This window comes from Somniosus microcephalus, chromosome 21 (genome assembly GCF_052327205.1).
Source record: "Somniosus microcephalus isolate GS21.2 chromosome 21, FLI_Smic_1.0, whole genome shotgun sequence".
Classification (NCBI taxonomy): Eukaryota; Metazoa; Chordata; class Chondrichthyes; order Squaliformes; family Somniosidae; genus Somniosus; species Somniosus microcephalus.
Window position 1 is genome coordinate 12,351,026 of NC_141007.1, and position 16,562 is coordinate 12,367,587.

The window sequence follows — 16,562 nt, forward strand, 5'->3', positions numbered from 1 at the left end:
AATTCCCTTCCTAAACCTCTCCGTCCTCTACCTCATTCACCTACTTTAAAATGCTTCTTAAAACCTACCTCTTTGACAAAGCTTTTGGTCATCTGTCCTAATATCTCCTTTTGTGGCTTGGTGTCAAATTTTGATTGATAACGCTCTTGTGAAACGCCTTGGGATGTTCTACGCTAAAGGTGCTATGTAAATGCAAGTTGTTGTTAATCTCCTGTACCCATGTGAGCCTGGTATATCTGGTTGGTAACCTGTACCTGTGTATGAGCCTGGTGTATCTGTGTGGTAATCTCCTGCATCCATGTTTGAGCCTGGTATATTTTCATCAACCCCTGTGGCTGGTGGTTATATGGAAAAGAACCTCTTGTAAAGTAGCTAACACTGTGTTAATAAACCTCAGTGCAAAGCTGGATGAATATCTGGTTAGGAGTGGGAGTGAGGGTTTGAATGCACACCACAGAAATATCATGCCTAGGAAGGCAAACGTGGATATATAATGCAGGTTCTGAGGTTGGCTAGGTTTCTGGAGTTTTGCTTGATGCAGGTGAAAGAGGTTAGAGGAAAATGTCTGCAGAACTAAAAGATTAAATAGTTTGGGGTAAAGTCTCTGCTAGAGTGGATTGAAGATGGTCTAAATGCTTTATTGTTGTTTCAATGCTTTATTTTCCTATTGTACAACGCATAGCAGGGTCCTGCCCTGTGACTCTTGTAACTTGCATGCTAGATAACTGGCATATATATGTTGATATCCTGTTGGTGACTGGCTCTCTCTGGGTTGGTTAATCCAGTAAAACCTAAAGTGAACCCGAGTGTCAGCCTCCTCCTCCTCCGGTGCATTACTAGTCTGAGTCATGCTTTTGTGGAGACTTGCTGAGTGGAAGACTTATACAGGGTGGGGGAGAATCGGAAGAAGGGCTGTCACTGGGTCTTGTTTGTGCACCATTGGGAGAAACATTGCTGGAGTCAGTGCATAACCAGAAGAACTCAGGACAAAACAGAGGGATTTCACATTTTGAACCAAAAACATATAGAAGAAAACTACATGGTGTATGTCCTCCATGTTGGTTGTCGTGTATGTGGGGTAAATGTCGCTGTTTGTCAGATGGGTGTTCATCATAGCATGTTACAGGGTGCTGTTATGCCCTGGTTTTGAAGCTGCAGGATCTGACTCTTGTCATTTTGTATCAGGTGTCGACATGCATCCATTGCGAAGTATTTTGGAGATGAGGTGCCAGGCTGCAATCGGGCATGCGATCACTGCAAGAACCCGGAGATTGTAATGAAACAGCTGGATTCCCTTCAGAGACTTGACATCAGCAAGGCCCAGGCATCTGTCGAAAAACTAGCAGCCCAGGGGCCATATGGGTACATCCGTGACCTGTATGAGGGGGGAAGGAAGGGCTATGGTTTTGAAAGGTAGGTTCATTGTGGTAAGATTTATCGTCAATATTTGCAAGTGATGTACAGGTAGTGTATGCGTTGTTGACAAATGGATTGAACGTTGTAGGAAAAGAGGCAGGGTAACTCATTAGAGCTAGAAGAATATTTCAGATGAATACGTGGCTAGAGGAATGGTGCAAAGGGGAGGGATTCAAATTCCTGGGACATTGGAACCGGTTCTGGGGGAGGTGGGACCAGTACAAACTGGACGGTTTGCACCTGGGTGGGACCGGGACCGACGTCCTGGGGAAGTGTTTGCTAGTGCTGTTGGGGAGGGTTTAAACTAAAATGGCAGGGAGTTGGGAACCTGTGCAGGGAGACAGAGGAAAGGGAAGCAAGGATAGAAACAAAAGACAGGAAGGAGAAAAGCAAAAGTGGAATGCAGAGAAATCAAGGGTGTAAATCAAATAGGGCTACAGTAAATAATAATTCTAAAAGGACTAAGAGTGTTAAAAAAACGAGCCTGAAGGCTGTGTCTTAATGCGAGGTGCATTCGTAATAAGGTGGATGAATTAGTTGCGCAAATAGATGTAAACGTATATGATGTAATTGGAATTACGGAGACATGGCTCCAGGGTGACCAAGGCTGGGAATTCAACATCCAGGGGTATTCAATATTCAGGAAGGACAGGCGAAAAGGAGTTGGGGTAGCATTGCTGGTTAAAGAGGAGATTAACACAATAGTAAGGAAGGATATTAGCTCTGATGATGTGGAATCTGTATGGGTAGAGCTGAGAAATACCAAGGGGCAGAAAACGTTAGTGGGAGTTGTATACAGACCCCCAAACAGTAATGCTGAGGTTGGGGATGACATTAAACGGGAAATTAGAGACGCGTGCAATAAGGGCACAGCAGTTATCATGGGTGACTTTAATCTACATATAGATTGGGCTAACCAAATTAGTAACAATACTGTGGAGGAGGAATTCCTGGAGTGTATACGGGATGGTTTCCTGGACCAATATGTCGAGGAACCAACTAGAGATCAGGCCATCTTAGACTGGGTATTATGTAATGATGAGAAAGGATTAATTTATAATGTTGTTGTGCGAGGCCCCTTGGGGAGGAGCGATCATAATATGATAGAATTCTTCATTAAGATGGAGAGTGAAGTTGTTGACTCAGAGACTAGGGTCCTGAATTTAAATAAAGGAAACTACGATGGTATGAGGCACGAGTTGGCTAGGATGGATTGGGGAATGTTACTTAAAGGGTTGGTGGTGGATAGGCAATGGCAAACATTTAAAGATCGCATGGATGAACTACAGAATTTGTTCATCCCTGCTTGGCATAAAAATAAAACAAAAAAGGTGACTCAACCGTGGCTAACGAGGGAAATTAGGGATAGCATAAGATCCAAGGAGAGGACATATGAATTGGTCAGAAAAAGCAGCAAACCTGAGGATTGGGAGCAGTTTAGGATTCAGCAAAGGAGGACAAAGGGATTAATTAAGAGGGGGAAAATAGAATATGAGAGTAAGCTTGCAGGGAACATAAAACTGACAGTAAAAGCTTCTACAGATATGTGAAGAGAAAAAGATTGGTGAAGTCAAGCGTAGGTCCCTTGTAGTCAGAATCAAGGGAATTTATAATGAGGAACAAAGAAATGGCAGACCAACTTTGGTTCTGTCTTCACAAAGGAGGACACAAATAACCTTCCAGAGATGTCGGGGAACATAGGGTCTAATGAGAGGGAGGAATTGAATGAAATCAGTATTTGTAGGGAAATGGTGTTAGGGAAATTGACGGGATTGAAGGCCGATAAATCCCCAGGGCCTGATAATCTACATCTTGGGTTCTTAAGGAAGTGGCCCTAGAAATAGTAGATGCATTGCTGGTCATCTTCCAAAATTCTATAGACTCTGGAATAGTTCCCATGGATTGGAGGGTAGCTAATGTAACCCCACTATTTAAAAAAGGTGGTAGAGAGAAAACGGGGGATTATAGACCGGTAAGCCTGACATCGGTAGTGGGGAAAATGCTAGAGTCAGCACGGTGGCATAGTGGTTAGCACTGTTGCCTCACAGCGCCAGGGACCCGGGTTCAAATCCGGCCTCGGGTGACTGTCTGTGTGGAGTTTGCACATTCTCCCTGTGTTTGCGTGGGTTTCCTCCGGGTGCTCCAGTTTCCTCCCACAGTCCAAAGATGTGCGGGTTAGGCTGATTGGCCATGATATAAATTGGCCCTTAGTGTTAGGGGGGATTAAATACGTGGGGTTACGGGGATAGGGCTTGGGTGGGATGGCTGTCGGTGTAGGGACCGGGTGCTAGGGTTTGGATGATCAGCCATGATCTCGTTGAATGGCGGAGCAGGCTCGAAGGGCCGAATGGCCTACTCCTGCTCCTATCTTCTATGTTTCTACGAGTCCATTATAAAAGATGTAATAGCAGAGCACTTGGAAAACAGTGACAGGATCGGACAAAGTCAACATGGATTTACAAAAGGTAAATCATGCTTGACTAATCTACTGGAATTTTTTTGAGGATGTAATTGGTAGGATAGATAAGGGAGAATCAGTGGATGTGGTGTATTTGGACTTTCATAAGGCTTTCGATAAGGTCCCTCATAAGAGATTGGCGTGCAAAGTTAAAGCACGTGGGATTGGGGGTAAAGTACTGACTTGGATAGAGAACTGGTTGGCAGACAGGAAGCAAAGAGTTGGAATAAATGGGTCTTTTTCTGAGTGGCAGGCAGTGACTAGTGGGGTACCGCAGGGATCGGTGCTAGGACCCCAACTATTCACAATATATATCAATGATCTAAATGAGGGAACTAGATGTAATATCTCCAAGTTTGCAGACGACACAAAGCTGGGTGGGCGTGTGTGCTGTGAGGAGGATGCAGAGAAACTCCAGTATGATTTGGACAGGTTGGGTGATTGGGCAGATGCATGGCAGATGCAGTATAATGTGGATAAATGCGAGGTTATCCACTTTGGTGGCAAAAACAGGAGGACAGATTATTATCTGAACAGCAATAGATTGGGAGAAGGGGAAGTGCAACGAGACCTGGGTGTCCTTGTGCACCAGCCGCTGAAGGTAAGCATGCAGGTGCAGCAGGGGGCTAAGAAGGCAAATGGTCTGTTGGCCTTCATAGCGAGAGTATTCGAGTACAGGAGCAAGGATGTCTTGCTGCAGTTGTACATGGCCTTGGTGAGACCACACCTTGAGTATTGTGTGCAGTTTTGGTCGCCTTATCTGAGGAAGGATGTTCTTGCCATGGAGGGAGTGCAGCGAAGATTCACCAGACTGATACCTGGGATGGCAGGAATGACATATGAAGAGAGATTGGGTCGATTAGGCTTATATTCGCTAGAGTTTAGAAGAATGAGAGGGGATCTCATTGAAACTTATAAAATTCTAACAGGACTAGACAGACTAGATGCAGGAAGGATGTTCCCGGTGGCCGGGGAGTCCAGAACCAGGGGTCAGCGTCTAAGGGTAAGGGGTAAGCCATTTAGGACTGAAATGAGGAGGAATTTCTTCACCCAGAGAGTGGTGAACCTGTGGAATTCTCTGCCACAGAAGACAGTTGAGGCCAATTCATTAAATATATTCAAGAAAGAGTTAGATATATTTCTCAAGGCTAAAGGGATCAAGGGATATGGAGAGAAGGCAGGGACAGGGTACTGAATTTGGATGATCAGCCATGGTCTCATTGAATGGCGGAACAGGCTCGAGGGGCGAATGGCCTACTCCTGCTCCTATCTTCTATGTTTCTATGAGATGTTGCCAGGCTCGTATTGGGAGAGCCATCTGCTAAAAGTGCTCATTCTGACTGATCGCACTGTGGAGCTGAGCTGCACGACCAAACTCTGAAACACAATTGTCATTGATTTATTGCAAAAACACGATTTTTGCTTTGGGTTTCAAATCAATGGTTAATGAGAAATTCTGCTCAATTCTGACTGTCTAACTTGACTTTACACCTAGCTGACAGAAAAACGTTCCCTTTGAGAGCTGATGGACATGACGACTGGAAAATAAATGCTACCTCATAACCAGTGCAAGGAATTAAATAGCAGATTTAACAAACCTGTCAGCTGGAAACGAGTTGTGGAATGTAAAGCCAGCTGGTTACTGTACATTCAGTAACATTGCCACCTGCACATTATATCTGATTATTATTATAAACCGTAATATTTTGAGCCAGGTGCCTGTCTACAGTGAGTTCAAAAAATTGCAGCTTGAACATTTACAACTTATTCAATATTTGGAGAGTATGGTGTTGGATGTATAGAAATCGAGGGGAGTTGCATTAACATGCATTCACAGAATCACAGAATCACAGAAACCCCACAGTGCAGATAGAGGCCATTTCGGCCCATCGAGCCTGCACCGACACATATCCCACCCGATCCCCGTAACCCCGTAACCCCTACACCAACACATATCCCACCCCTATCCCCGTAACCCCACGTATTTAATCCCCCTAACACTAAGGGTCAATTTTATCATAGCCAATCAACCTAACCCGCACATCTTTGGACTGTGGGAGGAAACCGGAGCACCCGGAGGAAACCCACGCAAACACAGGGAGAATGTGCAAACTCCACACAGACAGTCGCCCGAGGCCGGATTCGAACCCGGGTCCCTGGCGCTGTGAGGCAACAGTGCTAACCACTATGCCACCATTCTGCTCAACAGCTTATTCAGTCCACAGTCTGAACATGTAAAAATACTGTTTAAAGTTAGTTTAACATTACAACGTTGTAACTGTTGGTATGCTCAATGTGCTGGTCAGCGGATCATGTGTAGTTAACAGCAGGCATGGTAACCAATCGGCATTACATTCACTATCGCACGCCCCACTCACCAGTATAGTAAGCAAGCTCGGAGTTACAATGCTAAACAGTACTGTTAATGCTCAGGCTCATGGAAGAAACAGTTCTGTTTGAAATTCTGGGACAGTGGTAAGTGGTTATTAAATGCTGGTATTTAACAAAGTAATTGTGTGGAGCCAAGTCGGAGTGCTGTTCAGAGGCAGGCTTTCATCATGAGCCGCTCCACCAGGTGAAACGTGCTTTTGGATTAAAGGGACAAAAGCAACGGCAATCTGATGCCTGGTGTTTGTCTCCTTCAATTCAGCAGTGGAAGTGTAGCAGTTAATCGTTTAGAAGAGATGGTGTAGGTTGTTAATGAAATTGTTATAAGTCCCAGACTAATGAAGCAATCTATATCTGACCACCCTGATATACTGCTTGACTGAGCTGCGCGTGTCTCGGTGTGACATTGTATGTTTTTGTTTTACTTTTCCTTGGTGAAAGACCAAGGTCCCAGTGCAGGATTGAAAGAAAAGAAAGACCTGCATTTATATAGCGCCTTTCACGACCACCGGACATCCCAAAGCGCTTTACTTTTGAAGTGTAATCACTGTTGTAATGTAGGAAATGCAGCAGCCAGTTTGCACACAGCAAGCTCCCACAAACAGCAATGTGAAAATGACCAGATAATCTGTTTCTGTTATGATAAATATTGGCCAGGACACTGGGGATAACTCCCCTGCTCCCCTTCGAAATGGTGCCATGGGCTCTTTTACATCCACCTGAGAGGGCAGACGGTGGGGGGGGTCGGGGCGCCTCAGTTTAAAATCTCATCTGAAGGACTGCACCTCTGACAGTGCCGCACTCCCTCAGCACCGCACTGGAGTTTTAGCCTAGATTTTTGTGCTCAAGTCTCTGGAGTGGGACTTGAACTGACAACCTTCTGACTCAGACGCGAGAGTGCTACCCACTGAGCCACAGCTGACACTAACAACAAGGTGGAGAACAGTAAAAGAGACACTAAAAGTAAATTGGGAAGAAATGATCAGGTGACACCAAGCTTGGGTTTTAAAAGCCTGAAGATTATAGGAGGAAGAAATTAGAGTTCATAGAAACATGGAAAAATAGGAGCAGGAGTCGGCCATTCGGCCCATCGAGCCTGCGCCGCCATTCAATATGATCATGGCTGATCCTTTGTCTCAATACCATATTCCCGCTCTCTCCCCATACCCCTTGATGCCTTTTGTGACTAGAAATCTATCTATCTCCTTCTGAAATATATTCAGTGACTTGGCTTCCACAGCCCTCTGTGGTAGAGAATTCCACAGGTTCACCGCCCTCTGCGTGAAGAAATTTCTCCTCATCTCAGTCCTAAGTGTCCTACCCTGTATCCTGAGACTGTGACCCCTCGTTATAGTTCCACAGTATCAAATAAATCTGCATATCACTTTCATCAATTTTGGCAGAACACACCAGCATGGGTTTACAGACAGGCTGTGGACTGACACAAACAGTAACATTGTGTGCAATGGCCTGTCGCAAGTTGATGGAGACTGGATTATTTGATATTTGACCAGCTCAAACTGTCTTTTAGCTGATTCTACTCTCTCTTTCAGATATGGTAATGAAGATGATGGCAATGAATCAGATGGAGACAATGAGTCCAGAAAGAAGGAATGGAATGGTTTTTTCCAGGAGCAGATGAAGCTGCGGAAGGTAATGTTGATGCGGGAGTGAACTGATTTAAGATCATGTGAGTACTTTGACCAATTCGGTGGCTCTTAGTAACAAAGCCTTCAATTGGTGTTACATGGGACTGGGTAAGCATTAGACTCTTCAGTTCTCCTTTGAGCAAACTACGGCAGTGTTTGCCTGGGCTGTGTTGCTGGGAAGCTTTATAACCAGAAACACAACTTCCAATCAGCGACTGTTTCCATCACTAACTCGTATCTCAGCCTCTTGGCTGAAAAGGGCATGGTCACAGTGGCAAGTGGTGCGATCAGATTCTCTAGTTTCCGTGCTTCCTGTGCAAGGTGTCTCCTAATGTCTTTCTCTCTCTTTCCCATAGAATGGAGAGCCTGTAAAGGATAAATTTGCACCACCAGGTGAGTATCAGAGTTTGTTGAACGTTTACATGCAAGTTACACTAATGTGTTTCATATGTTTTCAATGTAAAAGAAATTCTGGAGCCTTGCTCACCGTGTTTGAGGGCCCCACCCTTAGTGTTGTGATGCTACCAGTACAAGGACTGCAGCTAAGCACTGTCGCATGAAGCTACCTGTGTGGAAGCCGATATTCTATTCTCTGATATAATGTGACCAAGGAAAAGAATTCCTGAATGCAAAACTCTTCTGAGTTAAATTTTGAGAATTTCTGTTGCATAGAATTTACAGAAACAGGCCATTCGGCCCAACTGGTCTGTGCTGATATTTATGCTCCAGACGAGCCTCCTCCTACCCTACTTCATCTAACCCTATCAGTGTATCCTTCTATTCTTTTTTTCCTCATATACTTACAGTATCTAGCTTCCCCTTAAATGCATCTATGCTATTCTCCTCAACCACCCCATGTGTTTGCTGCAGAATGGAATATTGATCCACATTTTGCCCCAGGGTCAGTATCAAAACAGTCTCAGCACAGGTTACATGCATAAAATCATACAGCACAGGAGGCTGCCATTCGGCCCATCGTGCCTATGTTGGCTCTTTGAAAGAGCTATTTAATTAGTCCCATAGCCCTGCAAACATTTCCCCTTCAACTATTTACCCAATTCCCTTTTGAAAGTTACTATTGAATCTGCTTCCAGCACCCTTTCAGGCAGCGCATTTCAGATCACAACAACATGATGCATATTTTTTTTTCCCTCATGTCCCCTCTGGTTCTTTTGCCAATTACTTTAAATTTGTGTCCTCTGGTTACTGACCCTTCTGCCACTGGAAACAGTTTCTTCTTATTTACTCTATCAAAACCCTTCACGATTTTGAACACCTCTATTAAATCTCCCCTTAACCATCTCTGCTCTAAGGAGTATAACCCCAGCTTCTCTAGTCTCTCTACGTAACTGAAGTCCCGCATCCCTGGTACCATTGTAGTCGATCTCCTTTGCACCCTCTCTAAGGCCTAGTAAAGCTTGCCCTACATTGCCCCCTTAGCAGTGGTTAGCTGCAGAGTAAAGCTCACTCCACACTGTCCCATCAAGCAGTTTCATGTCCGGTATCGTATGAGTTAGATACAGAATAAAGCTCACTCTATACTGCCCTATCAAGTATTCCTACCTAAGGTACAGCATTTCAATCAGCGAGCACTCCGAATGCAACAGTGAGACATTTTCTATACAAGCTATCCTGTGGTATCTCTGAGGGTATTAAGCTGCGAGCCATTCGGCATGGTGGATTTGTGTATGTTGACCCACAGGATTGAGATTGCCCCAAACTCCTTTAATTTGATTGAGATTGTTGAAGAAGTTTTGTAGCCACGTCACACATACGTGACTTGTGCACCCATGTTCTGATGTCCAGTTCAAATGCAATAGCCCAACAAGGAAGGAGGAGGCGCTAGGAAATTAAGTGAGGTAAGTCGGTAATGTAAGAGTAGGGCAACATCAAAACCCTGGGTCAAACGAATGGATCAATATTCCATTCTGCAGCAATAAGAACATACGAAATCGACGGGCGTGAAAAGACCAACTCGTCTATCAAACCTGCCCCACACTCACGATGCTCCAAACATCATAACTCGGTACTTCCACATCCACATCCCCCTCCAATCCCTGCCCCCCCCCCCCGCCCCCAACAGCCGTGTAATCATGGAGAGGCAAAAAGATCATGGGGGAAAAAAAACAGGGCCAATAAGGGGAGGGTGAACTATGGAAAATCCCTCTCCGACCCCTTCAGGCGATCGAAACCAGTCCAGGAAATCACATTGACCACGTGTACGTTAACTGTTAATACACTTGACATCTATATTAACATCTAGAAAACAGCAGCCATAATATAATCTAAACATTTGAGCGGGTAAACGGTCAAAGGTACAGGTACTTGACTGGGAAAAAAGGTACTTTTCAGTGAGATAAAAAGGGAACTAGCGCAGATTAATTGGGAAGAAAAGCTGCCAGATCAGACAGTGGACAAAGAATGGGAAATGTTTAAACAGGAGATGCCCTTTGGGGCGCTACCTTCACTGGGGAGCTAATTTTAGCGCCCCGAAAAAGTTAACGACCCCGCGGCTGATTTTCCCAGGTAGCGCCCCGAGAAGGAAGAGGGGCACTACTGGAAGCGTCCCATGTCCCTCTTGGGGTGCTTCAAGCCAATATCGCGGTACCACGTGCCGCAGTACTGCAGGCCTTCCTCCCCTTATTAAAGGGGAGGGGCCTGGCGCAGCGCGTCCCGGCGTCCAGCTGGACCACAGGGATCAAGAGTGCCAACAAACGAGCCCAGCCCTCGAAGTTCCGGGCTCACGGAGAGCAGCCGGCACCCCATGGGGGGGCTTCAGGGGGCTGGGGACAGCAGCGGGGGCAGGTGCTGGCAGGCGGCCAGCAACAAAAATGGCCGCCCGCTGCCGCCCCAGCCGTAGATAGGCCCCCCCCCTGACCCCGGCGGATATAGCGTCTGGCGGTAAGTCGGGCGGCGCCACCCAATATTACAGCCGGGGTGCTGTGCACAGCGATGACGTCAGCGCCGCACAGTGCCAAGGGTTAGCGCTGTCATTAGTGGCGCCTTGCCCAGGCGCTAGTTGATTTGCACCCCGGACGGGAGGCGCAAAACAGCTGTATTTAGCCCCCTAAGAGTTAAGGAAAAGGTTATGATTGGTTAGGGATGGAAAGGAAGTATTGTGGGGATTAAAGGAATGGCAGAGACATAAATGAGTACCGTGCCCTGGTTTGCACAGCAGAGTATGGTAATGGAATGAAATGGTGTAAAGAGAAGGAAACGGAACAATTAGATAGGACAGCTATAGATAAGGAGGTAGTACTGGTAAAACTGGTAGAAATCAGAAGTGAAAAAGGCACAAGGCCCTGATAGCGTGCATCAAAGAATGGTGGGGGAAGTCGGAGAGCAAGTTGCATAGTCTGTGATCACAATCTTTCAAACATCCTTGGATGTGGAACTTGTGCCAGAGAATTGGAAAGTTGCCAATATAATACTTAAGAAAGGAAGAGCTAAACCAGTTAATTAGAGGCCAGTTACTCTAACTCTGGCAGTGGTTCAAAAAGCCATAATGGTACTGGGTAAAATTAATGCTCTTGAGAAAGATATGGGTTAATTAAGTGCAGCAGCGCGGATATGCAATAGGCAAGTTGTGACTGGCAAATTTGATGGTTCTTTGGCGAAATAAAAAGAATGACTTGAATTTATATTGCGCCTTTCACAACCTCGGGGCGTCCCAAAGTGATTTACATCCAATGAAGTGCAGTCACTGTTGTAATGTAAGATAATATATTAGTTACAAAACTAGAGTATATCTCCCCCGCTCCCCCTCTCCATTTTACGCCCCCCTTCCCCCTCCCCCCTTCCCCCTTCCCCCTCCCCCCTTCCCCCTCCCCCCTTCCCCCTCCTTGTCCTGTTCCCCCCCTTCTCCCCCCCACTCTGTCCCCTCCCCCTTCGCTCCTCCCCCTTTCTCCCCCCTCCACACCCTCACAATGGCTCCATTATTCCCCACCCTCTAACCTTGCTTGATCTGAAATATTCAAACTCTTGACTCCGAGTGCCCTGCCACAAGTAATCGGCTAGTGTATAATTTATATAAAACTAATAGGGACTTGGACATAGCAAGCAAAATATCAGCCTTTGCCGATGAGGCAGAAATAGGGAGAATGGTTAACTGAAGAGGATGTAAGCGACTTCAGGAGGATATAGACAGGTTAGTCGATGGGACAGAAATCCGAGAGAATTTGACGTGGAGACAAGCGAGATGCTGTGTTTTGGCAGAAAGAATAAGAGGAGGAAATATACATTTAAATGATGACACTTCAAAATGAGCAGAGAAAGTTAAAGGTTCAGATGATCAAACCTTTAAAAGAAAACAACATATGGATCCTTGGTTTATAAATAGTGGCATTGAGTACAGAAGCAGAGAGGTAATGTTAAACCAATACAAATCGTTGGTTTAACTGCAGTTAGAATATTGTGTTGAGTTTTGCTTGTCTTCACTTTAGGAAGGATGTCAAGGCCATGGAAAAGGGGGTCACTAGGATGACACCAGGGATGAGCGGCTCTAGGTATATTGGAGAGGGTTATAAATTCGAGTCTGCCGTAGATACCTTCTCCGGTTCAGTGACATCAGCTGCTCTTGTAGGCAGTCTGAACATCTTACTTTTACGGGAGTTGACTACTTGTACAGTAGTATCCGCTTGTGATCGGAACCGGATATTCATGTCATTTGTATGGGTAGTTCATCAAAGGTAGACTGGACAAACACTTGGTTAAATGAGGCCAGATATGAATTGTTGAGCAGCTTTATTTCACAGTAAACTGAATATACGGAAGAGCAGTATGATCGGACTTGCTTAATTTAATCTGTACAACTTATCTTTGCGTAGTTAAAATAAAGAACGAGTCATGCTTTCCCATATTAGTCTTGCTTGACATAAACATTCTGGCTTCTAACTGACCTCAATCATCTGTAACCTCCCGGGCTCTCTCAAAGCTCTCTCATCTTTCTCTTGAACAAACCTAACTGCTTTTGCAACTTTTCTGTTTCAAAAGCCTTTGCCGCATGTGTCTGTTTCCGTCTTTTATCTCTCGCTGCTCACCGCCAGGAAAGGAAGACCAGTCAACCGCATATTGATTACCCAACTGCAAATTATCCACAGTCCATGAGGAAACATCAAACTCATTAGCACCTTAACTACCTGTTAAGAATCTTATGATCCATGAAGAAAGACTCATGAAATAACACAGGACGGCCAACTGGTGGCGCCATCCAAGGAGTATAAATACTAGGGCGTGGGCCCAGCTTTCCCAGGACATTTTGTAAACAGGAACTAGACCTCCATCTTCTGAAACAAGTTGATTAAAGCCTTGCTTTATACTCAAACCAAGTGCATAGCGAGTTTTATTACGTCACTACCTATCGCCTAATTTACATGAATACACTATTCTTTAAAGCAATATTTAAAGTAACTCTTTTTCCAAATCTTTTCTGTGGAAAATGGGCAAACGATCCCAAATGTGACAGGAAGATTGATGGGGCAAGGGCAGGGGAAGGAGACTAAATTGATGGCTCTTTCAGAGAGCTGGTACAGGCAAGACGGGCTGAATGTCTTCCTCCTATACTATAAACTTCTGAATCTATGGTTGTGATGTCGAGAGCTCGCTGCTCATTCAGCTAGAGGGAGAAGTGAATGTGAAAGTTAATGTTATATTCTGCGTTTTTTTCTGTTAAGATCCTGACTGCCCCCTCCGAGATGCAGCCAATCGGAAAATACCCAAGCTCTCTGTCAAGGTAAGGAGTAGAATTCCAGTAAACAGCCTCCTAAGTGGTAATAAGTAGGAGATTGAAGTAGTATTTGAACTACTATACATTAATGAATAATATATTGAATTATTTTTTGTACCACTGTATATATGCAGGGATGTACGGTGGGAATTAGCTTATCAACTGTTTAAACCAGCAGGTGATGTCCATTGTGCAGTGCAGCATGGACTGTTGTGTACTTCGTTAAAACCTTTTCTTTGTTATACTGTGCACACGTTTGCAGCCGGAAAGTTGGAAACTCATCGGTTGTTCCCGGTTGATCTTGTCTAACCATTTAGAAACATAGAAAAAAATAGGAACAAGAGTAGGCCATTCGGCCCTTCGAGCCTGCTCCGCCATTCAATATGATCATGGCTGATCCTCTATCTCAATACCATATTCCCGCTCTCTCCCCATACCCCTTGATGCCTTTTGTGTCTAGAAATCTATCTATCTCCTTATAGTCAGTGACTTGGCCTCCACAGCCTTCTGTGGTAGAAGATTCCACTGGTTCACCACCCTCTGAGTGAAGAAAATTCTCCTCATCTCAGTCCTAAATGTTCTACCCCGTATCCTGAGACTGTGACCCCTCGTTCTCGACCCCCCAACCAGGGGAAACATCCTCCCTGCATCCAGTCTGTCTAGCCCTGTCAGAATTTTATACGTTTCAATGAGATCCCCTCTCATTCTTCTAAACTCTAGTGAATACAGGCCTAGTCGACCAATCTCTACTCATAAGACAGTCCTGCCATCCCAGGAATCAGTCTGGTGAACCTTCACTGCACTCCCTCTATGGTAAGTATATCCTTTCTTGGGTAAGGAGACCAAAACTGCACAGTACTCCAGGTGTGGTCTCACCAAGGCCTTGTATAACTGTAGTAAGACATCCTTGCTCCTGTACTCAAATCCTCTTGCAATGAAGGCCAACATGCCATTTGCCTTCCTAACTGCTTGCTGCACCTGCATGTTTGCTTTCAGTGACTGGTGTACAAGGACACCCAGGTCCCTTTGTACATCAGCATTGCCCAATCTATCACCATTTAAATAATACTCTACCTTTGTTTTTCCTACCGAAGTGGATAACTTCACATTTATCCACGTTATACTGCATCTGCCATGTATTTGCCCACTCACTCAACTTGTCTAAATCGTCTTGAAGCCTCTTTGCATCCTCCTCACAATTCACAATCTCACCTAGTTTCGTGTCGTCAGCAAACTTGGAAATATTACATTTGGTTCCCTCATCCAAATCATTGATGTATATTGTGAATAGCTGGGGCCCAAGCACTGATCCCTGCGGTACCCCACTAGTCACCGCCTGCCACCCTGAAAAAGACCCATTTATTCCTACTCTTTGTTTCCTGTCTGTTAACCAATTTTCAATCCATGCCAGTATATTACCCCCAATCCCATGTGCTTTAATTTTGCACACTAATCTCTTATGTGGGACTTTATCAAAGGCCTTCTGAAAATACAAATACACCACATCCACTGGTTCTCCCTTGTCTATTCTACCAGTTACATCCTCAAAAAACTCCAGTAGGTTTGTCAAACATGATTTCCCTTTCATAAATCCATGTTGACTTTGTCTAATCCCGTTGATATTTTCTAAGTGTCCTGTTATCACATCCTTTATAATAGACTCTAGCGTTTTCCCTACTACTGATGTTAGGCTAACCAGTCTGTAGTTCCCTGTTTTCTCTCTCTTTAAATAGTGGGGTTACATTTGCCACCCTCCAATCTGCAGGAACTGTTCCATAATCTATAGAATTTTGGAAGATGACAACCAATGCATCCACTATTTCCATGGCTACCTCTTTTAGTACTCTGGGATGCAGATTATCAGGCCCTGGGGATTTATCAGCTTTCAGTCCCATTAATTTCTCCAGCACTATTTTTTTACTAATACAAATTTCCTTTAATTCTTCTCACTTGGTTCCCTAGCATTTCTGGGAAGTTATTTGTGTCCTCTTCCGTGAAGACACAACCAAAGTATTTGTTTAATTGCTCTGCCATTTCCTTGTTACCCATTATAAATTTTCCCGTTTCTGACTAAGGGACCTACATTTGTCTTCGCTAATCTTTTTCTTTTTACAATCAGCTTTTATGTTCCTTGCAAGTTTACTCTCAGACTCTATTTTTCCCCTCTTAATCAATTGCTTGGTCCTTTTTTTGCTGAACTCTAAGCTGCTCCCAATCCTCAGGCTTGCTACTTTTTCTGGCAACTTTATATGACTCCTCTTTGGATCTATTACTATCCTTAATTTCTTTTGTTAGCCATGGTTGGGCCGCTTTTCCTTTTGTGTTTTTGCGCCAGAAAGGAATGTGTAACTGTTGCAATTCATGCATTCGTTCCTTAAATGTTAGCCATTGCCTATCCACCGTCATGCCTTTTAATGAAGCTCCCCAATCTATCATAGCCAACTCACTCCTCATACCATCGTAGTTTCCTTTGGTTAGATTTAGGACCCTAGTTTCGGATTGGACTTCTTCACTTTCCATTTTAATGAAGAATTCTATCATGTTATGGTCACTCTTCCCTAAAGGACCCTGCACAACAAGATTATTAATGAATCCCTTCTCATTGCACAATACCCAATCTGGGATAGCCTGTTCCCTCGTTGGCTCCTCAACGTACTGGTCTAAAAAACCATCTCGTACACACTCCAGGAATTCATCCTCCACAGTATTATTACTAATTTGGTTTGGCCAGTCTATATGTAGATTAAAGTCACCCATGATTACTGTAGTACCCCTGTTACATGCATCTCTAATTTCCTGTTTGATGCCATCCCCTACATTTCCACTACTTTTTGGAGGCCTATAGACAACTCTCGCCAATGTTTTCTGCCCCTTGGTGCTTCTTAGCTCCACCCAGACTGATTCTACATCTTGATTTTCTGAGCCA

The 16,562-nt window shown here is 44.6% G+C and overlaps 1 protein-coding gene across 5 annotated transcripts in view; it reads left to right on the forward strand.

Moving 5' to 3' along the window:
- The window catches only part of recql5 (RecQ helicase-like 5), a 117,434-nt gene that overhangs the window by 78,144 nt on the left and 22,728 nt on the right, over positions 1-16,562 (forward strand). For 4 of the 5 annotated variants that reach the window (XM_085963251.1, XM_085963252.1, XM_085963250.1 and 1 more), the window contains 4 exons: positions 1,186-1,413; positions 7,816-7,915; positions 8,268-8,304; positions 13,584-13,642. In XM_085963251.1, coding sequence (XP_085819377.1) covers positions 1,186-1,413; positions 7,816-7,915; positions 8,268-8,304; positions 13,584-13,642 — 424 coding nt within the window. The remainder of the gene's footprint in view (positions 1-1,185; positions 1,414-7,815; positions 7,916-8,267; positions 8,305-13,583; positions 13,643-16,562) is intronic. The other variant, XM_085963253.1, reaches the window with a different exon arrangement.